Source organism: Callorhinus ursinus, unplaced genomic scaffold (assembly GCF_003265705.2).
Source record: "Callorhinus ursinus isolate GAN/ISIS: 27379988/994484 unplaced genomic scaffold, GSC_fseal_2.0 scaffold54, whole genome shotgun sequence".
Classification (NCBI taxonomy): Eukaryota; Metazoa; Chordata; class Mammalia; order Carnivora; family Otariidae; genus Callorhinus; species Callorhinus ursinus.
This window is the reverse complement of record NW_027397116.1, coordinates 15,364,855-15,391,935: the sequence shown is the minus strand read 5'-3', so window position 1 is coordinate 15,391,935 and position 27,081 is coordinate 15,364,855. Positions and strand designations below refer to the sequence as shown.

At 39.4% G+C, this 27,081-nt stretch overlaps 1 protein-coding gene, 1 long non-coding RNA gene and 1 pseudogene across 3 annotated transcripts; all 3 read left to right on the top strand.

Annotated features, from left to right (window-relative positions):
* The first annotated feature begins 7 nt into the window (after positions 1 to 7).
* LOC141371047 (uncharacterized) lies at positions 8 to 10,227 on the top strand. Its single transcript, XR_012375656.1, has 4 exons — positions 8 to 483; positions 2,270 to 2,413; positions 9,458 to 9,570; positions 9,895 to 10,227. It is a non-coding gene; the product is annotated as an uncharacterized lncRNA (long non-coding RNA).
* Positions 10,228 to 17,906: 7,679 nt separating this feature from the next.
* On the top strand, positions 17,907 to 19,032 carry LOC141371021 (spliceosome-associated protein CWC15 homolog pseudogene; annotated as a pseudogene).
* Positions 19,033 to 19,107: 75 nt separating this feature from the next.
* Positions 19,108 to 26,297, top strand: GLRX2 (glutaredoxin 2). Of its 2 annotated transcripts, none has more exons than XM_025892298.2 (4): positions 19,108 to 19,275; positions 22,468 to 22,531; positions 24,984 to 25,160; positions 26,018 to 26,297. In XM_025892298.2, exons 2-4 carry the CDS (start codon positions 22,469 to 22,471, stop codon positions 26,132 to 26,134), a joined length of 357 nt encoding a protein of 118 aa, XP_025748083.1. In that variant the 5' UTR covers positions 19,108 to 19,275; position 22,468; the 3' UTR covers positions 26,135 to 26,297. The 2 variants fall into 2 exon arrangements, with proteins under 2 accessions (XP_025748083.1, XP_025748084.1); XM_025892299.2 differs by lacking the exon at positions 19,108 to 19,275 and adding an exon at positions 19,453 to 19,651.
* The last annotated feature ends 784 nt before the right edge of the window (positions 26,298 to 27,081 follow it).

Here is a 27,081-nt window from a genome sequence, read left to right as displayed (position 1 = left end):
CGAGTGACCGCCGACCCGCTTTGCGGACAAAGGCTTTCGGCTCGTTCCTTTGGAAGGAACTGAGTTTGGCAGATTTGCAAAACACTCGGATTACCTTACCAACTAAATGGGACCCATTAAATGGCCTCTCAGTCTTAGTGATCTTATTAAAACCGTTTAGAAGGGTGCGGTTTGGGGGCGGATTAGTTTGGGGGTGTTTTGTTTTGTTTTGTTTTTAGTGTATTCACATAGTGGTAATGACCTAGCCCGGAGGAGATCAATCCCGGATACCTATATTTGTTAGCTGTTGTTTGACCTTGGCTACGATACATACCTTCTCAAAGCATTAATTGGTTACTGGAGAAAAGGAGTTAGTATGAGAATAAGATGAAAGAAAGCATCTAGCAAATCATCAAAATATCGTAAATGTTGGATCTTCCACTTCAATTCCTTAGAGGATGACTTTTTCCATCCTGGCCACTTCTCCCTGCCAGCCCCAAAGAGGTAGGTTTAAATGGCCCTGTTCAAAGATGCTAATGAAAAAGTTAGAAAACACAAACTCCAAACTGTCAGGATTAGAACACTTTAGGATTACTTGATTCTTTATTGGCACTCAGAAGGCTAAAGGGTGTCCTTGCCATGCTGGAAACAATGATATAAATACAATATACTGTGGCCTGCATACCTTAAAACAATCACCCCGTGGGGCCCATAATTTTTTTATTCCTTGTACTGTAGCAGAAAGGAGGGAGTGGGAAGGCAACTTCTGTATTGATATAACCAAATACCTTGACCTGCTTCAAAAGGGATCCATTTTTATCATGTGCAATACAGAGGGATATAAAAGTGTGTGATTCGCTTCCTATTCTAACTATGGCCATTTTGCAAATTAATTTGAGAAATTTTGTCTGTTGTGCAAATGCACCCATCCCTGTGGTATTTTCCTGGGTCTCACTGCAAAAACATACTACAAAGAACTTACTACTCTCTAATCTCCCACACTCTCTAATCATACTTGTATCAGAGCACCCACTATTACTTGACAGCCGTTATTTACTTGCCTGCCTCTTCCTGCAAAACTGAAGGGCAATAGACCTGTGTCATCATATCCTAGTGTCTAGCACATGATTTGGCACATTATTGGCTCCTAGAAAATGTTAAATTAATAAATGGATAGATGAGTTCAACAAACTCAAGATTTGATGAGTAGATTAGGAGAATCAACAGTAGTTCCCTCAAATGATACTTAATTTTATTTCATACACAAACAATGACTTAGTCCATTCAGGCTGCTATAAGAGAATGCCATAGACTGGAGGGGCTTATGAATAACAGAGATTTCTTTCTCATAGTTCTAGAGGCTAGGAAATCCAAGGTCAGGATGCCAGCAGAGTCATTGTCTGGTGAGAGGCTGCTTTCTGGTTCATAGACCTCAGTCTTCACATTGTATACTCACATGGTGGAAGGAAAAAGGGAGTGACCACAAACATTCAGTCTATAGCAATGACCAGACAGTCTCTTTTAGGATAAATTGTGAGTTTGAGGGTAGTGATTTTTAAACTCAATGTAATGAGATATGACATTAGTAATTTGTTGCTTATAACAGTTAAAGAAATGTGTAGAGCATTTTTTGTGTTTAAATCCCATGCAAATACTACTAGTATTAGTTCAGTGATGTTCATTCCAAAATACAATGAAAGGCAAGATTAGTCCTAAAGCTGAACGCAGACAATTAACCAGAAAAAAATTGGAAAACTAGTCTTGTTTCTTTGTCTTGGGTGAAAGCTGTCCACTTCTCCAGTCACCAGCTTCCAAAGAATTCCTAACAAGTCTCAGTTTGAATTCTCCTATAGAATAAATGTCTAGCAATCAGGAGAAAGTGGTACATCTTTTTATTCTTTTTTAAGATTTTATTTATTTGAGAGAGAAAGAGCACAAGTGGGGAGGAGGGACAGAGGGAGAAGGAGAAGCAGGCTGAATTTTTTCAAAAGTAAAGAGGAACCTCTTCAAAACTGTTTAAGAATATGTGATAAAGCACTAAGAATTAACAAATACTTTGGTGACAAAGGGAACATCTACTAATTTGGGCACAGAATAACTGAATCTTCTTACAGAAAAAAAACACCCATATTCTAACTTTACTCTTTTTGTACATTATTTGCATAACTATTGTCAATATAAGATTCCTAAATATACCTTGATATATGTGTGTATTTAGGCACAAATGAATATATATAGAAATAATTAACACATGTGAAGTTTTTAAAAATATTTCATTTATTCATTTGAGAGAGAGAGAGGAAGAGAGCCAGCGAGGGGAGGAGCAGAGGGAGAGGGACAGAGCCTGATGTGGGTGGGGCTTGATCCCACAGCCCTGAGATCATGACCTGAGCTGAAATCAAGAGTTGGACACTTAACCAACAGAGCCACCAAGGTGCACTGATATTTGAAGTTTTTAACAATAGCCTTAAAATATGTATATTAATATAGTATACATGTGTATATGTGTTTATTTATTTAAATATATATATTTATCTCAAAGAAAAATGGAAAAAGAAAAGTTTCAAAACCAGAGTGTGTTGCCCTGTTAAGAAAGTCTAATGTGCATTCTAAGTATCGGAAAGCAGACATTTTCCCCAAAGGACGATGGTCACTAGGACATATGGATTGTAATTATAAAACAAAGTTTGGCGAGTGGAAGCCAGCAGAGAGAGGGGCACTGGCAGGGACACAGAACAATCAGCAGGTGCTTTGGGAGTAAGGCTCTAGGAGATGAAGGACACTGGCCCCAGTTCTGGGGTGGATGTCTGGCCAACCATCTGGGCTCCAAGGGGGAAAGCACACACCTGGCAGGATTCAAGAAGAGGGCCTCGTGAGGCCTCCAAACAAGCCTCTAGCTCGTACTTCCAGTGGATATGCTTTCTAAATATATTTTTTTTAAGATTTTATTTATTTATTTGATGGAGACAATGAGAGAGGGAACACAAGCAGGCAGAGTGGGCGAGGGAGAAGCAGGCTTCCCGCCGAGCAAGGAGCCCGATGAGGGGCTCGATCCCAGGACCCTGGGATCATGACCTGAGCCGAAGGCAGACGCTTAACAACTGAGCCACCCAGGTGCCCCCAGTGGATATGCTTTCTGACTCCACACAATCTCAGGATTTGCTTTCTGACGTGTAGTAACAATACAGGAAATCTAAGACAATAGTGCCTATGATGGGCAAAATCCGGTGTGACCAGCAACATTTGCATGTGGCATCTTTGGAAGGGTCCCTGCTATTACCTTCAGGTTTAAGGTCATTCGGATGCACACCACCAATATAGTACTGCTTTAGCATTTCTCTGGCATCAGAGGAGTGGCCTACATCTTCAAAGCTTTCACTTGCACCTGCAATAGCTTGTTCCAGCAGCACCTCTTCTCCCCCAGGATGTCTGACCAATAGATTGTGGCAGAAGTGGTGCTGTGAAGGTTATGAAGTTCAGACCTCAAGAGGCCTTGAAGATGTATACATCATATTAAATTTAACGTCTTTGTGGGGGGAGACGAACCATGAGAGACGATGGACTCTGAAAAACAAACAGGGTTCTAGAGGGGAGGGGGGTGGGAGGATTGGTTAGCCTGGTGATGGGTATTAAAGAGGGCACGTTCTGCATGGAACATTGGGTGTTATGCACAAACAATGAATCATGGAACACTCCATCAAAAACTAATGATGTAGGGGAGGGGCTGGGGGGATGGGTTAGCCTGGTGATGGGTATTGAGGAGGGCACATTCTGCGTGGAGCACTGGGTGTTATGAACAAACAATGAATCATGGAACAGTACACCAAAACAAATTATGTAATATATGGTGATTAACATAACAATAAAAAATTAAAAAAACTAATGTAATGTATGGTGATTAACATAACAATAAAAAAATTTTAAAATTAACATCTTGATAAGCAGTAATACCTCCCCTTTTTAAAGATTTATTTGAGAGAGAGAGTGTGGGGGGGGGGTGTGAGCAAGCGGGGGCAGGGACAGAGGGAGACAGAATCCTGAAGTAGACTCCCTGCTGAGTAGGGAACCCAATGTGGGGCTCCATACCAGGACCCTGAGATCATGACCTGAGCCAAAATCAAGGTTGGCAGCTTAACCGACTGAGCCACCCAGGCATCAAAAGATTAGTTAGTTAACCATTTGTCTAAAGTCTTAAAATTAGGGATGCCTGGGTGGCTCAGTCAGTTAAGCATCTGCCTTCCACTCAGGTCACGGTCCCAGGGTCCTGGGATGGAGTCCTGCATCGGGCTCCCTGCTTGGTGGGGAGCCTGCTTCTCCCTCTGCCTGCAGCTTTCCCTGCTTGGGCTCACTCTCTCTCTCCCTGACAAATAAATAAGATCTTTAAAAAAATAAAGTCTTAAAATTATTTAAGGATCTGGAATTTACAATTTTAGCTAACATATTATATCCTTATTATTTGTAGTATTATAAAAATTTCATGAAATTTGGGCGCCTGGGTGGCTCAGTTGGTTAAGCAACTGCCTTCGGCTCAGGTCATGATCCTGGAGTCCCGGAATCAAGTCCCACATCGGGCTCCCTGCTCAGCGGGGAGTCGGCTTCTCCCTCAGACCCTCCCCCCTCTCATGCTCTCTCTCTCTATCTCATTCTCTCTCTCAAATAAGTAAATAAAATATTTTAAAAAATTATTCATGATATTTAATCCTTGAAAAGATATCTGTTATCATTTCATTTAGTTAATATACATTTTATATATATTTATATTTTCATATATTTTATATATTCACATATATGTACAACACATACATATAAGTAATTTTAGTCATGTTATAAAAACAATGATAATTTATTTAACTTATAAAACCAACATAGGAAATTTAGAAAGTTTAAATCATAAAAAATTTAACCTTAGTCCTGTACAAACAAAATACTGTGTTGGCGTAATTTTTATACAGTAAATTAAAATATAAAAACTGAATCATATCAAAAGCTCTTCCTTTATTTTGGAACTAACTAAAGCTTTGTCATTTTGTCTTGTAACTATGTAACAAGGGTTATTCAGTAAATATGCTTTTCAGGGTTCACAAAACAAGAAGTAAGAATTTGACAACTGCTTTTTCTTTTAGATTTTTCCTTTATCTGGACTAGATATTTCTAGGATGAGCACATTAAAACTAAATGTTTTTGTTTGTTTGAGCCATCAGTTAATCTTTACATTTTCCGAGAGAGAAAAACAGAACAAAATGTTAAGGAGCCAGCTTCAGACAAATATGGAGTTACCACTGTAAAAGGCTAATTTATATTTTCTATGCAAGAGAGAATTTATATAGAAATACCATTTTAACATGTACACACACACACACGAGTTTTATTATAGTTAATTTAAAGAATAACTTGGGCCCTTGACAATTTTATTTAGCCATACAATTTAAAAAGCCAGCCTTTATTAATCTTCAAAGTATGGATATGAAGGAGGGGGTGTTTTCTACCTTCAGTAAAAAAGTTCCTTTTTTTTTTTTTTTTTGTACACACGTAAGACAATTTCCTCATCAGGGTTTCTTCCTTTTTCTGTTCCAAAGCACCTCCTAAATGAACAATCTTGTTCTTGTCAAATGTAGCTAAAGTGGCTAGTATAATTCCAAATGTTTCTGGTACAATTGTGCAAGTTAGAGAGAAAAGCATACGAGTTAATGTTGCAGTGTGAAAACATTAAGGAAGCAATGTTTTGGCATGAGGGCGGCAATTTTCAATTGAGGAGACCCTATAACTGCAGTGTTCCCTAAAGATGATACTTCTGTTACCTCCTATCTCTGCAAGTTGGCCAAAGGCTGTCACCAAATTCAGGTTGGACAAACCTCCTGCTTCTAAGCAGATGAAATTACACAAAGCAGGGTTACAAAGACAAGACTAATGAAGAAGTCTTTATATAATTTTTAAAAATGGAGACTCAAGGTAAAGCTGATTTAAAGACCTGAGCTTCTCTGACCCTGGGGCCAGCTGGAGGATAGACAGATCTTTGCCTGTCCTCTTTCTATAGACTTGTCTGCTAATAAACAACTAGACAAGCAGACAGACCACAGGAGAAAATGTTACAAGGCTAGCAAGAACAGTTTCACTAAGGAACAATACCAATCTGTCAAATAACAGAAAGATCCCAGGAGACTATTCCTAAGGAAAGAAACAAAATGAAACGAAAAGAAAACCCAATGTGAAGGACTTCAATAAAATATCAGAGCTCAGTTAAGCATAAATTTACCCACCCACTCCAGGCATGAGGGCGTTCACCAGAAGGAGACACAAGAGATTTCAGATGTCCAAACTAGAGAGGCAAGGCTGCCAGTCTGCGGCAGTGAAGGTTTACCCTGAATCTTGGTGGAAACTTCACTTCCATCATGACCTTCAAACAGAGACCACCAGGAGCACAGTGTGGGGTCCTGAGCATCCCTGAATGTTTTTACTAGGGATGTCAGACTGTAAGGTTTATCTATCCATCTCTTGATCCTGAACAGTTGCTGTAGAAAGTCCTATAGGCAATTAAATATGTCAAGGTAACTGCAACATGACCACTGCTCAGTCCCCAGGTGAAGAGAACTGGTTTAATTGCATCATCCTATCATGTTTGCTGCTTGCTCACAAAGTGCTTGACCCTCAGCCCTGGGTTCTTCTCCTGTAAAGCCACCCATTGAAGATGCTGGTATCATCTGGCCTTCTATATCTCCCTTTGGGAATTGAGGCTCAGGAAACCAAAGCAAATATGCTGATACTCTGGCTACTGCTTTCAGTAATAAACCTTTCATCTCTGATCCAGAAATTTCATATATAATTTTGTCATCATCCACGAAACTGTTCCAAATTAACTTGTCAGTTTGCCAGTACAATAGAATATGACTCTTCACAGTTCTTGACCAAGACTGGGCAAATTTTTCTGTAAAGGACTGAACAGTAAATACCTTAGGGTCTGTGGGCCACATGTGGTCTCTGTCACATATTTTTCTTCATTTGTTTGTTTTGAAACAACCCTGTAATTTATAAAAAAAATATTCTTACCGTCATACAAAACCAGGTGATATATGGGATTTGGCTGACTCTGGGTTTGCTGACTATTGTTCTTGACACATTTATTAGTCAAACAAAGTTGGACCTGGATGGCTTAGTTGTTAAGTGTCTGCCTTCAGCTCAGGTCATGATCCCAGGGTCCTGGGATCGAGCCCTGCATCAGGCTCCCTGCTCAGTAGGAGGCCTGCTTCTCCCTCTCCCACTCCCCGTGCTTGTGTTCCCTCTCTCGCTGTGTCTCTCTCTGTCAAATAAATAAATACAATCTTAAAAAACAAAAACAAAAAACAAAGTTGGACTTATTGACTGTTTGCTATAAGAAAGACCATACATTATTGGTATCTGTGCAGTATCTCTGTAACAGGTTGTTAAACAGGACTTATTATAGGATTTTGGGTTCATATTAGGTAATTTTGGGGAGCATTCAAGGATGTGGAGCTTTGCTTTGTATTGGATCCTATCAGAAAGCAAAGGTAATTTTATCATTGGGTATCCTGATTTTCTCTAGGATAGAGATTGACAAACTTTTTCTGTAAATGGCCAGATGGAAAATATTTTAGGCTCTGCAGGCTACATATGGTCTCTCTCACATATTCTTCTTTGTTTTCCTTTAAAAAAACAAAAACAAAAACAAAAAACAACTTTTAAAAACGTTAAAACCATTCTTAGCTGAAAGTCTGTATGAGAACGGCCAAGGCCCAGATTTGGCCAGCAAGTCTGTAGTTTGTCTTACCCAGCAAGTGGGAGAAACAAAGTGAAGTTCAAGCTGTAACTGGCAAAGGACTCATAGTGATCATTTGGCATATGTGTTCAAACATGAGTACTGAGTGGTCTTGTTTTGTCTTAATTCATTGCAGTCATGCATTTGATGTTGATGGTCTGTCAAACTATATCTGATAGAAGAACATATCAGCCCAGCTGTTGGTGCCAATCTAGATCTTGGATATCAAGGGCAGTTTTTCTCGGGGCGCCTGGGTGGCTCAGTCGGTTAAGCGGCTGCCTTCGGCTGAGGTCATGATCCCGGGGTCCTGGGATCGAGCCCTGCATCGGGCTCTCTCTGCTCAGCGGGGAGCCTGCTTCTCCCTCTCCCTCTCCCTCTGCTCCTCCCCCATGCTTGTGTGTCCTCTCTCTCTCAAATAAATAAATTACTGATCATAAGAAAAAAAAAGAGCCTTTCTCTTTGTGAATACGTAAAGGGCTGTACTGACTTCTCTCACCACTATTGTCCACACTGCCCATCTCAGATGCCCTACTAGATACATGCTTTATGGGGTGCCTGGGTGGCTCAGTCGGTTGAGTGAAGCCTGTTTCTCCTCTCCCACTCCCCCTGCTTGTGTTTCCTCTCTCTCTGTCTCTCTCTGTCAAATAAATAAAATAAATAAAATCTTTGAAATTAGAACATGAATGTTTTAATCTGCTTTCTGCCTCCAAATACTGTGTGATCTTTAGTAGGTCAGACAACTTCTCTATGCCATATGCCACACTGTTCTCATCTTTTAAAACGAAATGGCTGAGGGGCGCCTGGGTGGCTCAGTTGGTTAAGCGACTGCCTTCGGCTCAGGTCATGATCCTGGAGTCCCAGGATCGAGTCCCACATCGGGCTCCCTGCTCAGCAGAGAGTCTGCTTCTCCCTCTGACCCTCTTCCCTCTCGTGCTCTCTATCTCTCATTCCCTCTCTCTCAAATAAATAAATAAAATCTTAAAAAAAAATGAAATGAAGTGGCTGAGGTGCCTGAGTGGCTCAATTGGTTAAGCCTCTGACCCTTGCCTTTGGCTTAGGTCAAGATCTCAAGATCTCAGGATCGTGGGATCGAGCCCTGCGTTGGGCTTTTTGCTCAGCGTGGAGTCTACTTCAGATTCCTTCTGCCCCTCCCACTCATGCTCCCTCTCTCTTTAAAATAAATACATCTTTCAAAAAATTTAAAATGAGGGCGCCTGGGTGGCTCAGTCGTTGGGCGTCTGCCTTCAGCTCAGGTCATGTTCTCAGGGTCCTGGGATCGAGTCCCACATCGGGCTCCCTGCTCCGCGGGAAGCCTGCTTCTCCCTCTCCCACTACCCCTGCTTGTGTTCCTGCTCTCGCTATCTCTGTCTCTGTCAAGTAAATAAATAAAATCTTAAAAAAAAAAAAGATTAAAAAAAATTTAAAATGAAAGGACTGAGCACTGTAAAAGTTCCCTGTAGAATGGATTCTGATTTGATTCATTGATTTCTATAATTAGTGATTGGCAATGTTCAGGAACTTTATAGAGAAAAGGAATTCGAGGCTCATTGAATTTGAACTTTTGTTTTTGGGAAACCATAAAGACATAAGTAATTTTGAACAAACAGCTAATGAAGAGTTGAACAATGTTCTTATCTTTGATAAAACAGTTGGATATTGTATTAGGGTTCTCCAGAGAAACAGAATATGTTTATGTTTTCTTATAAGGAATCAGCTCATGGGATTATGGAGGCTGACAAGTCCAAAATGTATACTGCTGATATCCCAGCTCAAATGCTGTCATTCAGGAAGATCCAGTGTTCCAGTAAGAAAGCCGTCAGGTAGGATAATTCTCTCAGTTTGGGGGTCAGCCAGCCTTTTACTCTATTCAGGCCTTCAAATGATTGGACAAGGCCCACCCACGTTATGGAGGGCAACGTGCTTTACTCAGTCTACCAATATATATGTTGTTCTCATCCAGAAATACCCTCACAGAAACACCCAGAATAATTTTTGAGCAAATATCTGGGCATCTCATGCCCTAGCCCAAGTTGACCCATAAAATTAACCATCACAATTTTTTTCCAGAACTGAGTTGAGCTATGAAAATGCACACAATATGTGTCTCCTCACACAAATTGTACCTCTGTTGATAATTGTTTCAGGATGCTCCAAGAAATATCAGAGATCTGTTGGAAGTGAGGGTGAGGGAAGATGATGGTCTCATCTCTATCTGGTCGGTTACTGGTACAACACAAGAATGAATTTTTTAAAAAGAATGAAGTATTGGATTTCCAACAGGAGGAAGCAGCAAAGCCTAAGTCAATCAAAACTTTGCCAAAGTCTTTGCCAAAGAAAAGAAAGGAGGGGGAAAAAGTAAGGCACACGACAAAACTGGATTTGTTGGTTTGATTGCTCTTTCAATGCAGAGTTTGAAATACAGAAACAGAGAAACTACTCATGCTTGTTTTTTTTCACCAGCACATTACAAGAAAGAACATGGCTAAATTCCAAATCTGATTATATTAAAGTATTTTAAAAGGAAGCACGTAATATCTTTTGTCTTCTTCTCCACTGGCTAGAGCGCTCTTCCCCGTCCCCTTCCTCCCCATCTCCCCCCCACCGCCCGCTTGTCTAGCTAATTCTTACTCTTGTTGAAACCTTGAGTTAGAAGGTTTACCTTCTGGTATGCCTTCCCTAATCCCTCAAATTCAATCTCAGTTGCCCTCTAGTATTTATATTATTCATTGCAGTGCCTGGCATATGATGGGCACATAAAATGTATTGAGTGCACGAACAAGAGTTTAACTCCCATCATTTAGTGATGAGAGACTGAATATACAAAAGGACAATGACCGGGCTATATATGACAATAGAACTCTGACTCACAACCTCGGCGGCACCAAATCCAGGGAGCCAAACTACAACTCTGCAGCAAACAGCCAAAAAATCAGGACTTGGTTAAGGACTGCCAGCTTCCCAGTTTTTGCCCCCACTTGTGCCTTAGGATTAACCAGAGAAAGCCAGATATGCTCCCCAGTCCCATTATATGAGATGTCCTGCCTCCATTTAGCCTGCCTCCAGCTTCCCCGTGGCAACAAATCCAATCAGAGCACACCCGAAGTCTCTTTTTCTTTTTTAACGACAAAACTTTCCCACTCCCATGTCTGCCTTTCAGTTTCTGCCAAAGTGCTAAGTGCTGACTCCCTTACTATAGCGAACTGTTAATAAATATCCTCTGTTTGTTCTCATTTGGATAGTCTTCATTTGTTTTTATAGTGGGAAATTATTTTCTGAGTATGGACTGTTTTTCAGTTATAATTGTATCCTTTCTAAAAAATACTATTTTCATTTTATTCTATTTTTGGGGTTACATTTAAAGTTTATTTTTTAGTAATCTCTACACCCAATGTGGACGCAAACTCATGACCCCAAGATTAAGAGTCCCATGTTCTTCTGACTGAGCCAGCCAGGCACCCCTGGGTTACTTTTTAAAAATTAGATTATTTGGGAAAACAAAAAAAAAATGATTTGGGGAAACATAGGAAATGCAATGAAATACATAAAGAGCCTATACTAAAATTAATTTACTTTATATCAAGGCAGATAAGCACAAAGACATAAGATATACATGATGACAAGAATTATAGAAAGAAAGGAAAACATCACACTGAAATTTTTTTGCTATTATCACTAAAGAATTTGTATCTTGAAGTTTTATTCATAATAGCAGATTTTTAGTTTGAGAATTACGCAGTTGCTTACTTCTGAAACCCATCTCACATATGCTTAACATCTTTCCACTTCAGTATAGATAACTTCAGGTTCATAACAAAATCATAATCTCTTTCTAAAACATCACATTTTTATTCCAATTCTAAATGATAAGAATGATGAAGAGTAATAAGCTATGTGTGTATGTGTATTTGAGATATAATTGACATATAATATTGTATTCGTTTTAAGTTGTACAGTACAATAATTTGATATGTGTATATATTGAAACTGTGTGTTCTTAACATTATTTTTTGCAATTTAAAAGGAGATCAGACAACTACTAATGGTTCTAAAACACTTTGCACATTCTGAAATAGGAATTGCTAGAGGATCTAGTTTGGAGGAGCAAATGATAAAAGGATTATCTTTTCTGAAATGCTAGAGTCAAATACTTTCTTTTCTATGACTTGTAAATTAGAAACAGAGTAGAAATATTAGATTAATTATAATGAGATAATTATACCATATGAACTATTATAATAATAAAATTATATTATTTTTCAGAAGACTGCTATGAATTTGTTTTAAGGACTGCTAAATTAAAATATTATATTCTGTACTCAAATATAACAAAATAATTCATGCATTTATCATTTATTTATTGAATATCTACAGCATGCTAGATCCAGTTCTAAAACGTGGGAATCTGGTGTGATCCAAATAGTTGAGGCCCCTGCCTTCATGGAGCTTACCTTCTTTGAGGGAATACAGATAATAAACACAAACAGATATGTCAAGAGATGATAAATGCTCTGAAGAAAAATAAAGCAGTAAGAGCTATAGGGAGTGCAGGATGTCTTAGCTATTTCATATAATATTATCAGAGAAGACCTCTCTGATAAGCTGCTTCATTATATTAAAAAAAAAGAGCTAGAATAGATCGAAAGGAGTTTGATTAGATGTCTTCCTAAATGATTGCCCTCTTTTCTCCCATATTATATTGTAGACCATTAAATTTTAAATTAGCTAATTCAGTATGAGTAATAAGATCATCATAATTTTTTTCTTGAGAATTATCAGCCTACTGTTCTAACCAAATGTTATTACATTTCCGATGTAAATTTATTTATGCTGTATTTTGTGGCATTTATTAATTTTGCTATTTTAAATTTTAAATTGTACAAATTTTAAAATGTACAAATTTTTGTTTACTTCTGCAACTATAGTGAAAATTCTACAGTTTTTTAAAAATTTTTTTTAGTAATCTCTATACCCATTATGGGGCTCAAACTAATGACCCTGAGATCAAGAGTTTCATGCTCTTCAGACTGAGCCAGCCAGGAGCGTCCAAAACTATAGTTTCTTAAGTAAATTTAGCATTAAACAAAACAAATTTTCTGCCCTTTGGTGCTTTCATTTGCACAGCGAAGGAGACAATAAATACATATATACCTATGTACAAAGTCAGTTGGTGATAAATGTCTCAGAAGAAAATTAAGCAGAGTAAAAGCATTATTTTAGATAAGTTGATCAGGGAAGTCCTCTAAGATTAAAGAGGAATTAGATTAGGTTTAAGGGAATTTGATTAGATGCACTCCTATTGCATTGTTCTCTCACACTTTTGTATCAATCATTATAGTATAAAGAGAGATTCGGTGGGACACGACTAAACACTATAGCTTTTTTTTTTTTTTTGAAACACCACTGAAATTTCTGTCTTTAGTTTGAATGAAATAATGTTACTGTATTATGAACTTGAATTTACCTACTCGCTATGTGTCTCTATTAAATTTTGCAAGACACATCTTTTATTCATCTGCATCAATAGTTAAAACTCTCTATACTATTAGGTAAATTTTTAGTCTCAAATATGATTAAATTCACCAGTAAAGTTGAAAACATAGTTCCCCCACTCATTCTCCCCCTTTCAATTTATAAGAAAAGTAAGAACAAAAATACAAGTTTAACCTCCCTTTGACAAAAAGAAAATAAGACTGGGCAAAACAACATTAACCTCTCCACAGAGATCGAAAAGAATATTTCAGGATGCAAAGGTTAGGAAACATCTATCACAAAATGCTATTTGTTCAACACCAGATGGCACTCTGAGTTAGTCATAAATTTGTCTAGCGCAAGGCTTACAGACCTTACAGACCTGAGATCTTTAAACAAGTAATTTGCTCACACTTCAAAAGAAAATATATTTGCTGGTCTTATTATTCCAAGTCTACTGGCCCAAAGACTTAAGAACACACATTTTATGGATATAGGAATGTTGTAGAAGGAAGGAAATATGCTTGGCAAAAAATAAAAAGCTTTCCAGATAAATATTTTCATTAGAACATACTGGATGCTAATTCTTCAGTAAATTCAGGTGATAAACTTACCACATTTTTAAACAGAAGTTCTCCTAGTCTACGGTATGGCTTTCATTTCCTTCATGAATACATCCAGGACATACTTACTCCAGGAAGAAACTGCTCCCAATTCTTCTAATATAGGTATGTAACACCATCTTGTTTTCCTTCCCCTGGGCTTGGAGCATTTACATATATTTCAACTTGACACTTAAAAATTCTGAATAAATCCTTAAATAATCCTTTCCATTCTTACTATTTTGGCAGATATTCTACCCAACAAAGGTATTTTTTATTCCTTTAATTCTTGAATTCTTGCCTTCTGAGTATAAGAATTTCAAATAACATCAGACACCTCCATTTGCTACTGCTTTTATCCCTTCGTTTCTATAAAAAGACCAGATAGGTCCTTGTGGTTTAATAAAAAATACATATTTGGGTTTTTAATTTTTTTAATTTTTAAGGTTTTTTTTTTTTTAAGATTTAATTTTAAGTAATCTCTACACCCATTGTGGAGCTTGAACTCACAACCCCCAGTTCAAGAGCTGTACGCTCCACGATCTGAGCTAGCCAGGCACCACCATACTTGGTTTTTTTGGTCCCTGGCTCCTAAAACCTTTGGTATTTCCTTAGGGATTCAAGAGTGTTGTTATTCATAGCAAGTCTCTTTCCCCTGTACCTGTGTTTATGGTAATGAAGTGATTCTTGATGTCCCTTAGTTTCAAGAGAGGGGCTGACTATGCTTAAGGAACTTTCAGTTCTCCCCCCACCCCCTATCTTTCACTCCTTAGGGGAGGGGGAGGCCCTGGTGATTGAGTTCAAGCACCAAGGGCAAATGATTTAATCAATCATGCCTAGCAATGACACTTTGATAAAAACTCCTGAATAACAAGGTTTGGGGGGAGCTTCCGAGTTGGTAACAAGATTGATTTGCCGGCTGGATGGTGTACCTGAAGAGAGTATGGAAGTTCTGCACCTAACCTTGTCTAACCTTGCCCTATGCATCTCTTCCATTTGCCTGTTCCTGAGTTGTAGCCTTCATAATAAAGCTGTAATTGTTAAGTATAGTATTTTCCCAAGTTTAATTAGTTTATCTAGCAAATTATTGAACCTGAGGGTAGGTCATGATAACACCCCAAATTGTAGTTGGCCAGGCAGAAGTGCACGTAGTCTGGACACCCCATTTGTGGCGGGTGTCGAAGTAGAGGCAATCTTGTAGGACTGAGCCCTTAACCTGTGGGGTCTGTACTAACTCCAGGTTGTCTGTGTTAGAACGGAATTGAACTGTAGAACACCCAGTTGATATGACAGCATTGGAAAATTGGTTGTTGTTTGCAAAAGCAAACGGTCCTTCTTAAGCCTTCTTGTGAAATCATAACATGTTGTAATTTTTGTACTTTTGTACTTGTAAAATGAGAAACTCTATAATGATAAAAGGCTTATAATAAATTGCAGTAATTATTTTTTAAAGATTTATTTATTTTAGAGGAGGGGAGGGTCAGACTCCCCACTGAGCGTGGAGCCCAACGCAGGGCTGGATACCACAACCCATGAGATCATGACCTGAACAGAAACCAAGAGTCAGATGCCCAACTGACTGAGCCACCCAGGTGCCCTACAGTAATGGTTTTAAACTAATGTGATTTTAATTATAGCTGAAGTATATCTGGGAAACAGACATAAAAGAGAGACATTGTTTAGTCTAAAAGAATGCATGGGCACACATAAATTTGTTTTTACCTTTTCAGATGGGACTATTTAACAGTGATGCCAAAGTAAAAATATGACACATTTTTATGAACCATGAATTTTATACCTTGTTCAAAAAATCGGATAAAAGATAAAAGTTTTATCTCTTATAAGCAGGGACCTTGTCTGTATCCTGTGACCAGTGACTGACATTGTAAAGGATGAATGAAGTAATACAGTAAAACAAAAACAGGAAATGAATATAACACAACATTCACAGAATTTTTAACATACCCAAGACTTTCATGAAACATCAGGCTTTCTCCAGGCTAAATACTGTCATTGTGATAGACTAAAAAAATGGTCCTTCCCCCAAAATATACAGGTCAAATCCCTGGAACTTGTGAATGTTACCTTATTTGGAAAACTGACTCTTTGCAGATACAATTTAGTGAAGGACCTTGAGATAAGAGCCTCCTGGATTATCCAGGTGTGGACTAAATCTCATCATCAGAGACAGAGGAGAAGGCAATGGGACGATGAGTGAAGTGGTGTGGCCACAAGTCAAAGAAGCCAAGGATCACCTGAAGCCACCAGAAGGCGGAAGAAGAAGAAAACGAGTTCTCCTTTATAGTAGCCTCTAGAAGGAACACGGCCCTGCCAGATTTTGGATTTCTAGTTTCCAGAACTGTGAGAAAATAAATTTCTGTTCTTTCAAATCTGTGGTAATTTGTTACAGCAGCCTTAGGATACAATAGCTAACCCTTGAGGGTTCAGAATCATGCTCTTTTTAGAAAAGTTTCTTTGAGGGAGAATTTATGAAGGTTCCCATGTGGCTAAGGTCCACAGGTTGGACCCAGTGTGGAGGACCTCCCATAAGGGCCATTTCAAGTAGAAGATTTCATAATTTACTGACCTTAGCAGTGTTAAAAAAAAACAAACAAAACACAACAGGTCCAAAATGAGTCACTTGTGCTAAGCCCCTGTCACCAAACTGAGACTTAATACCTAACCTAATTGCAGTTTCAGCCTTTCCCAGGAATATAATGTTAATAGGTTAGTTGGGAATTTCCTGGTGAGAAGTAGTGAGGTAATCTGCTTGATAGACCTCTTTCTTCCTGAAAGATAGGTGACATTGCCTGAAATAATCCTTTCATTTGTTTATGATGTCCTTGTCCCACCTCCTCTGCCTTTTAAAGCCTTCCATTTTGTACAGCATCGTAGAGCTCCTTGCTATTTGCTAGATGAGATGCTGCCCAATTTATGAATCATTGACTAAAGCCAGTTAGAGCTTCAAATTTACTCAGCTGGATTTTGTTTTTTAACAGTAGCTTTCAACACCAGGCAGGGGATAAACCTGTTTTGAGGTTAAAAAAAAAAAAAAAAAGTATGAGCTTTACTTGACAATTTAAGCAATAAAAAAACAAGTTGAAAGAATATCTAAAGATATGTCATTTTTTTTTAAAGGATGTTATGCTTTTATTTGACAGAGAGAGAGCACAAGCAGGGGGATCAGCAGGCAGAGGGAGAGGGCGAAGCAGTCTCCCCTCTGAGCAGAGAGTCTGATGCAGGGCTCAATCCCAGGACCCTGGGACCATGAACCAGCAGAGGGCAGACGCCCAACCGGCTGAGCCACCCAGGCGCCCCAAGATATGTCAATTCTTTTAATTGATATCATGTTCAATCATGAAAAAAAAAAGTATAGAACTCATAAGTCTGTATTTAATCATTTATTCTTGATGTACCTGTACTGGCCACCCCCCCATTATGTTCACACCATACACTTAAGTGAACATCCAGCAGGCATACTTGTTAATGTACTATTATAGACATCACAATCATGATCAAGAATCAGCACTTCTGTAGCTACCCAATGAAGCCCAAAGAAATTGAAGGTTATGACTATATTATGCTTAATTCAGACATAACACTTTTGTTTGAAGTACTTTCTTTGGGGATCCCTTTTAAAAAATCTGTCCAGTGAATTCTGTGCTTAACATAGGCCTGTACTATATGAAAATTAAATTGTGACATGATTGTTTCACTTCATAATGGCCTTTATTTTGTAAAACTTTACAACAGTAAGGTAAAATTTTATTTCAAAACAAAAATAACAGTAAATTTCCTAAATAGCTATCTTTGATTCAAAACAAAACAAAACCCCACAACACTACAGAAAACATCTCTTAAATTTTAAAGTTAATTTTGAATTTATGAAGAATGACTTCACACCTTTTAGGGTATTTGTTTTTGCAACTACCTTTCATCCTTTTATGAAGTAATGAAACAACTCACTTGAAAATAGGAAAAAAAACCCGTCAGAAACAGACGTTCTAATTTTGTAATTTGGTAACACGAATCTTAAACTTAGCTAGTTGAATATGAAGGATCAAAAAAGGTCTGGATTGGCAGAGGTTTCTGGGAGCATAAAAGATGACAACAGCAGCTAGGCCAACTTTTGAACCTGCGAGAGGTGGGAGAGGAAAAGGAGAAGGTGATTTGAGCCAACTCTCAAAGCAGTATTCAAGTAGAGACCTACCTTCTCATACAAAGATAAAATATAGACAAACTACTCAGGATGCCCCCGAAGAGGTTCGCAACCTCAGGAGAGAGCTGGAAGAGAGAGAGCGAGCTGCTGCAAGAGAAAAAAATAGAGACCGTCCAACACGAGAACATACAACCTCCTCGTCAGTGTCAAAGAAGCCTCAGTTAGACCAGATTCCTGCTGCCAACCTTGATGCAGATGATCCTCTAACAGATGAAGATGAAGATGAAGATTTTGAAGAGGAGAGTGACGATGATACTGCAGCTCTTCTTGTAGAACTAGAAAAAAATTAAAAAAGAAAGAGCTGAAGAGCAGGCCAGGAAGGAACAAGAACAGAAAGCTGAAGAAGAAAGAATACGTATGGAAAACATTTTGAGTGGAAACTCTCTCCTTAATCTCACTGGCCCATCCCAGCCTCAGGCCAACTTCAAAGTTAAAAGAAGGTGGGATGATGATGTTGTTTTCAAGAACTGTGCAAAAGGTGTGGATGATCAGAAGAAAGACAAAAGATTTGTAAATGATATGCTGCGATCTGAATTTCACAAAAAGTTCATGGATAAATACATTAAATAGTACAGTTTTATGTGCTTAATTAAAGACAGTAAAATGTAAAAAAAAAAGGTCTGGATTGTTCTAATAATTGTTTAGAATTTTAAAAATACTATAATTGCCCTTTGCCCTTAATAGATTTCAATGTCCTCACTAAATAAAGATCTACCCCCCTCAAATAGTGACGCACAAAGGGCTAGCATTACCACGAGTGGCACAATGTTGTCCTTAGCACTCAGCTATTTCCACAGCCATGGCAAAAACCCTTTGGGCTAGTTCAAGTTTTGTTTTCTAATTTCATTTTTATTTATAAACACAAATTTTGTTTTCCTTGGAATGAATGTTTTACGTTGGATTACTTTTTTCTTTTAATTCTGGATGTAAAATCTAATAGTCCCACGATTTATATGGGTTCTGGATCAGCAGCCTAATTTTAAGATGACATAGTTAGGCTCTTACTTCACCGACAGAAACACCTGTCTGACCGGAAGTTGTGATGACGCTACCATCTTCATGTAAACATCCCAAGCATTTCGAGTCTTTCTTTCGGACATTTTTTCTTCTCCGTTTCGCCAGAATGTCGGCCACAGTCCCCACGCGCTGTTTCCGCGGGCCTGTGGGCCTTTATGAGCGTCCCTAATCCCTAAAGAAACAGGTGCAGGGCTGGGTCGAGCCCTCGAAGCCAGCAGGTGAGGCGTCGGCTTCGGCCTGGACCGCAGCTTAACCACACGCGTGCCGCACTCCCCCCGACTCCGCCCTGGGACCGCCGGGCGCCCGGCTGGGAGGACTCAGGCGGCCGCGCCGAGGAGACCGGCGGCGCTCGGGCAGCCCGGCGGGGCGGGGAGAGGCGGGCCGGGTCGGCCAGGGGCCGGGCGTGCGGAGGCCCGGCCAGCCGGCGGAGGCGGGCTCTCTCGGGCCGCGGTTGCCGCCCTCTCCGCTCGCCGCCACCCCGGCGCTCCGATCATGTCCTTGGCGTCGCGCGGCGCTGCTGGGGACAAGGCTGGTTCGGAGCGGGAGCAGTCCGGCGGGCCGGCTCGGCGGGGCAGCAGGAGCTGCGGCCTCTGGGTACGGGGTGCGGCGGGCAGGACACGGGGGGTGGGGGTTGGTGTGGCGCGGAGCCTCGCAGGGGTCTGGATGGAGCGGTGGGCGCGGGCGCTTCTTTCCCCGGCGCCGGGTGGGCCCTCGGAGGGCGGCGGGAGCTCACGAAGGGTGGGGGCGGGTGAATGATGCCTTAAGCGGTCGTGCCTTCTTACGGATCCTGTGATTCTTACGTCGAAAATACGCGAGTCGTGGTATTGGGGGGTTTGGACCCTTCCCCCCCCCCCGCCCCACCTAATAAATTGGGATTTCAGATAAACAGCGATTAATTTTCAGTCTTAGTGTATCTCAGATATTGCACGGATTATACTTAGACTAAACAGTTACTCCCTTTTTATGTGAAGTTCTAATGTAATCGAGCGTTCTGCATTTTTATTTTCTAAACCTGGCAACCCTACCGCAGGAAGTGAAGGGGTTGCTTCCTACTAAATGGCCCAGTCTTTGAGGATGGGGACTGTGACTTACCCTGGTAGATGTCACCTCTGGCTAGACCGAGGATTGCTTTCCCTGTGCTTCCCCGCTTCCAGTACCAGGCCTGCGGTGGAGGACCCACTGCCTGGGCTGATGCTGTGCCGCCCTCGGGCCCGAGCCTGTGCTCCATGGTGGTTCTCTGCCAGTTCGAATGTCTGTGCCTGCCACTGTGCATCCATCCCTCTGTCTGGGAGTCTCTTCCTTCCTACGTGGTTTGGTAACTCTGATCAGTACTGCCAGACTGTAGGAACTGCTAATTATCTTTCTATTCTAATCTGGTGACCCACTCAGGAAGGTGCTGACCACGTGGTGTTACCTGTTTGACTGACAGGTCCTTGAGCCCCTGACGTGTTTTTCCAATGATGTGTATCCCTGGGGCATTGAGCATTTCGCCTACTTAGTATATAGGAGGCGCTCCATAAATCTGGCATGGCTAATGGGTACATCAGTGTTGAAGTGAAACGTTTCTCGTGCGCTTCTCTGTTGATGTCTCTTTCCTTACTAGGTAATAACTTTTGCCAAGCTCAACCAGAATTGAAGGAGAAAGGTGCTTTCCAGAAACTTTTTCTTTTATTTGGGAGGGTAGGGGGTGATATTTCAGATGCACCTCCTACCTCCTCTCACTGCCCAAGATAACTTGGAGATGAAGGTTCTACTGGAACTCCTGCTTCAATAGTAAATATTGTGGTAGATGGTTTGGGGATGACAGTTAGATGTTGGACCAGAGATGAAAAGGACTTGTTTTCTTAGTTGATAAACCAGATAGGCTGCTGATTTATCACACCAAAAAAAGTTTTTGGGTCCAGGCCATGCCGATTAACATTTTGTTTGTTTGTTTATGCTCCAGGAACTCAGCCTGCTTTTTTCTTAACGCAGCTTCTGCCCTCCACCTAAGTTGGTTGCAGTCTCCCTAGCATGCTACTCCTAACGCCTTCCTAAGTACACAGGCCCTTTTTGTTTTAAAGATTTCCTTACCGACTATTGGGAAGTAAGGAATAATAGATTGTAAACACTGGGGAGTTCTAATGTTATAATGTTCCCTTGGAGTAGTTCCTGCCTCTAACTCTAATTACTGAAGGTGATGTTTGTTACAGCATCCTTATTCTAAGTGTGTGGGCATGGCTGTGTAGATCAGCCACTCATCATCCAAGGATAAAATGTAAAAAATCCTTTTAATTTTTTTCTTTTAAGTAAGTTCTACACCCAATGTGGGGCTCAAATTCATAGCCCCGAGATCAAGAGTCACATGCTCTACCAACTATGGCCAGCTAGGTGCCCCCAACATTTAAATTTTAAATGCACTCAAAATGAATGAATGAAGTATTTGCAAGGAAAAGGTTTTCTATCAAAACTTGAATTTGGAACATAATCATAAGGAGACTATTTTTGGAAATATTTGAAACTTCAATTCTTTATCTTATTCTCTTAATCTTTAGATATTCAAGAAATTCTCTTTTGAAGCCCATATTATTCTGATTCTTTTCTAAGATTTGTAATTTTGCTCTAACTAGTTTGCATCAGGATGCTGTATATGGTTTGAACAATGCAATAGGGCCTGGCTGATCAAGAAAGATAAAGTGGATGGGGAAAAGCTCTAGGGGTAGGCAGAGAGATTCGATGATATAAAACTGGTCAATATTTTAGTGAATATATTCCTGTTACAATGAATGCCTCCTTTTACAAGCTCCCAACAGCTGGGTTTTAGATAATACATACCTACAGGGTCCCTGTAATCAGGAAATTATACTAATAGTGTTATTGAACATTTACTGTGATCAAGGCACTGTTTTGCTTTCTATCAATTCATTTAATCTTCATAAAACCCTTTGAGGTGGGTGTGACTATTATTCCTACTTTACAGATTGGGAAACTTAGAGCTATGAATGTTGTGGTTGACATACCTTAGTTTCCTTAAAATCTTTGAATTTTTGTAGGTTCTCTGTGTCACAGCGTGTTCATGGAGATTTGGCATATTTTAATACGAAAATGGAAACTTTTTTAAAACTAATGGTCAGGTTAAGGTCAGTCATTAGGACAGTCTATTCAAAATTTGGTGTTCGGAAATAAGAGTGTGCCAGGCTTTAAACACAGTAAATGTGGTTTTACCAAATAATTAAGGACATTGGGAGGCTAGAGAAGCATACAGTCCCTTTTGGTTATTTTTGTACTAATAAGTAAAACTTTTTTCTGTTTCATAGGTTTGGATATATATTTGCATATCAGGTTTTCTTCAAATGGATCTCATTTGCTATATTATCATTAATGATTATTTTTAATATTTAAAGCTGCACTGCCTTTTAAAATCTTTTTAGGATGGGGAACAGCACATCATCATCTTTGGGGAAGTCAGCAACTGTTCCTGTGAATCAGATTCAAGTGAGTGATGTGGGAGACGTAGGAGAAACCTTTCCTCTGTAGAAAAAGAATTGTGTTTTACACATTTAATATGCTTATTCATTATCCAGCCTGACATAGTTCAGCAAATGAATTACTAAATGTATACTTTAAAATCTGCTATCAAAATAATCCATGTGACAGAAAAGTTCTAGATCATATTGGCAGTCAAAGTTTATGAGATTTATTATTAATGGAGTCTTTACTCCCTCTAAGTTGGGTCTGTGAGGTTAGCTCTTCCTTTCCCTCAGACCTACCTCAGGTCTCCTGTTGATACCAGTCAAGCTGCTCTTAGCCAGGGATGCTGTTTGATGTTGGCCTGGGAAGCTGCTTAACAGCTTTCTCCCCTAACACAGAACTTAGTATGCTGTAGTTACTCTATAAATGATCCTCTCAGGATCAAAAATAGGTCAAAAATAGACCAACTTGCAGACCATGCGCTGCTGGGTACTGTTTTCCTCTCTTTCACTGCAAAACCCAGTTCATTCTGCCTCAGAAAAACTCTCGTATGTTTTTCTTCCCTTGCAGTCTACAAGACATACTCATGTTTTCCTTTCTCTGTTCTTCATCACCAACCACCACCACATGTATAACATTTCTGCCTTTAATTTATTTGGCTAAGAAAGTATTCACTCACAGCTGATGAAAGTAACAGCAATGCTAAAAACCTGTTGTGAGGGAATTCCTTTTTAAAACAAGAATACAAAATGATGAAAATTTAGCAAGGTTGAGCTCGAGAGAAGGTGAGAAGGATTGTTCGAGATACTCTGGCACTGTCATCTTGAGTTTCAGCTCACTTTGGAATCTCTTCATCAGTGTTTTTACTGCATATCAGCACCCGGGATGCTCAGCTCTCTCTACACGATGGTCTCAGTGTGCCTATAACCTGAGAGGTGGCATGGTGGAGGAAAGAGTGCTGGCTTTGGTGTTGGGACAGGTTGCGTTAAATCCTAGTGTTGTGAACTTGTCAGCCTCAATTTTCTCATCTATAAAGTGGATTCATTCATACATCTCTGGTATGGCTGGCTTTCTCCGAGACAGACTTCTATACTGAACATTATGAGTAATTAGAAGAGAAAGCATAAAAATAGACCAACTTGCAGAGAGCTAGACTGTGCCTTAAAACCCTTCTGACACCCAAGGATGGATGTAACTTTAGAATTACTTTGCCTGGGTACTCTACTTTCTGATTTTTGGCTTTCATCTTGAAGGTGTTGCTTATGACCCACATAAGAACAACTTAAGACAGATGCTTGGGTGCTACTTATCTATTCAGAATCTCTTGAAGGACCTGGACATTCATATACTCAGAAACAAAAAAGAAAACAAATTTTACAAGCAATGCAGATGCATAGCAAAATCATAGTCTTTGTGATAAAGGCCTGGAGAGTAGTTTCCAAACCGGGTTGATAATAGAATCATCTGGGAAGTTAAAAAAAAAAAAAAAAGTTTCTGACTTCTGCCTGAAACCACCCCCCCTTTTTTTTTAAGATTTTATTTGTTTGAGACACAGAGATACAGAGAGAGAAGGAACACAAGCAGGGGGAGTGGGAGAAGCAGGCTTCCTGCTGATCAGGGAGCCCGCCGTAGGGCTTGATCCCAGGACCCTGGGATCATGACCTGAGCCGAAGGCAGACACTTAACTATCTGAGCCACCCAGGCGCCCTGCCTGAAATCCTTTGAATCAGCATTTCTGGTAGTAGCTTTTCCAGGAACAACAATATAAGAATGCCTTAGCAATACTGTAATGACAATGACAGTTTTTTTTAACTATAAAGATATATAGGAAGGAGTGGAAGTTGAGGGGGTAAGCTGTTGTCTATACCTGGATCAGTGACAGCCTTACATGTTAAACAGAAATCATATATCAGTCCTCACCATTAAAAGTTAAGGAAGGTAAGGAGTTAACTCCTAAACACCTACTGAGTATTTAAGAGGCAATATAACAGAGTTTAAGTGCCTGGACTGTAGAGTCAGACTTGCCTGGGCTCAGATCTCAGCTTTCCAGTTCTTATTAGTACTATGAGTAAGTCACTTATTTTCTTCTGTGTCTCACTTCCCCATTTGTAGAGTAGAGATAATAATAAGACCTATCTCAGGATTACAGTGAGGTTTACATGAGCTAGTAAAGGTCAGATGTGAAGAATTGTGTCTGGCACACAGAGATGTTTGCTGTATATGAATTGACTGTGATTATTGTTATCACTTCATGCCAACTTTGCATCTGTTCTATCCTTTTTTCCTAAAAACATCCCTTTTAAATGAATAATAATATTCTTAATCTGCAAATGAGAAAATAGCTGATGGAGACTTAGTTTGAACACTGAATCATGAGACTTCAGAATCCATCCTGTTTCCACTATAATAATGATTTCTTTCCAGAAGGTAATGTCTAGAATTAAAGAAAAAATTTTGTTTGTTTGTTTGACTTCAGGAAACAATTTCTGATAATTGTGTGGTGATTTTCTCAAAAACATCTTGTTCTTACTGTACAATGGCAAAAAAACTTTTCCATGACATGAATGTTAAGTATAAAGTGGTGGAATTGGACATGCTTGAATATGGAAGTCAATTTCAAGATGCTCTCTACAAAATGACTGGTGAAAAAACTGTAAGTGTATCCTCTATGGTGCTTTTCCTCCAAATAGGTGGTACCTGGGTCACGTAGAGCCTAGACGCTTACATAAAGGGAGCCAGGCATTCTCTCTGTCTCATCCTCTGAGAATCTTTTTTGGATAAAGAAATGGCAGATCTGGGAACAAAATTCAGAGACTGGGAAACAGCAGAATTCATTCATTTTATTTTTATTCTTGCCATGTGTGTGTGCGTGCGTGTATGTGTGTGTGTTTTGACTAGGAGAGTGGGGTGATGGTGTTGTCATGGGTGTTTGTGAATCTTTAAGATCCTCCTGTAGCTCTTCTCAAGATGAAATCCTTCCTCCCTTTACTTCAACAGTACAGACCATGGGTCAGTCTTCAGTTACTGTGCTAATAGGAGTGCTTTAGTTCTTCATGTTTTTAGATTCCTGAAATTTGTCCAACCATATGCATTTTTTCAGTGAAATGCATTATTGGGAAAATATATAATGTTGCCATTTTCCTTCTTGTTTTAATGTGCATGGAAGATGTTTATAAACAATAATTACAGACTGTGTTATTTTACCTTTTATATGCCATAGCAATTAGAAGGAAAGGCTTGAGTGTCAGATTGCCCTGGATTTAAATCCTACCCCTGTCATTTGCTGTCATTGTGATTTTGGACAAGTTCCTGTGCCTCATTTCCCTCCAAAATAAGGCTAAAATTAGTACCTACCTCAAGAGTTGTAAAGATTTAAGTACTTTGTGAAAGAGCTTAGTCTGGTGCCTGGCCCATAAAAGTACCCAGAGTATGAGCATCTATTACTATTATGTGAAAGGTCTTAATACTTCCGACAATAGAGTGACAGCTAATCTTTTGTTTATCCAACAGGTACCAAGAATATTTATCAATGGAACTTTTATTGGAGGTGCAACTGACACTCATAGGCTTCACAAAGAAGGGAAATTGCTTCCACTAGTTCATCAGTGTTATTTAAAAAAAAAGTAAGAGAAAAGAATTTTAGTTATGTAGGTGCTTATAACCTTGCTGGTAAAATGTCAGTGATTGAAAGTGATAATGCCTTTTAAATGTTTGAGGATGTTTTAAATATGTAAATTATCTTGCTGAAAAAGTTGTAAAACTAATAATAAATTGCTGTGGAAATCTCTTCTTCCTACTTGCCAATTCTTGACCAAAGGAGATGATATTTAAAACTACAGGAGTGAAATTGTATCAAAAGATAAGCAAAGAATGTTTTATTAATAATTCATATATGAATTTCACAACCATGAGCTAGAAGGTAAGCATTTGGGATTATTTATTCTGTGTAATATTCAGAAGGAGCTGACTCCTTACCATATTTTATGGCTTTTAGTGGTGAGGACTGATTTGTGATTTCTCTTTAAAATGGAAGGTTCTTCCAGATGTAGTTGTCAACTCAGTAGGGATATCCTTGTACTGTATTGTGACAAATCTTCACACTTTGTACTTCTAGAGTGAGAGAAGTATATTAAATTTGTAGGATGGAATGAAATTTATTTCAGAGGAACCAAATCACTCCTTTAATGTCTTAGTAGTTCCAGAGAATGGAACTGTACGTAAGGGGCAGAAATTAAAAGGAGGAAGATTTCAGCATTGTATGAAGATGAACTTTTGAAATAGTTCAGAAATGTACTTGAATTTTATTGTGAGGTGGAAAGTTCTGCTTTCCAAAATGTGTCAAAAGGCTGTTGGAAACATTCCATAAGAGATCCAAGTATTGGGTGGGAGGTTAGACTGTCCTTAAAGTAATTTCTGATGTAGATATTCTTCAATTCTGTGACTGATTCAAACTGATCTTATTTCAGATAAACTTAGCAAGCAAGATTTATTCTATAGGAAGTCTTATTTTAGAATAGTTAAAAATAGGGGCGCCTGGGTGTCTCAGTTGGTTAAGCGTCTGCCTTCGGCTCGGG

Excerpts from the sequence above, each read along its gene's own strand:
- GLRX2 (XM_025892298.2), top strand. The coding sequence starts at position 22,469 with ATGGGGAACAGCACATCATCATCTTTGGGGAAGTCAGCAACTGTTCCT. Across the intron at positions 22,532-24,983 it reads TTCCTGTGAATCAGATTCAA|GAAACAATTTCTGATAATTG; the intron begins GTGAGTGATGTG and ends GTTTGACTTCAG. Across the intron at positions 25,161-26,017 it reads AAATGACTGGTGAAAAAACT|GTACCAAGAATATTTATCAA; the intron begins GTAAGTGTATCC and ends TTTATCCAACAG.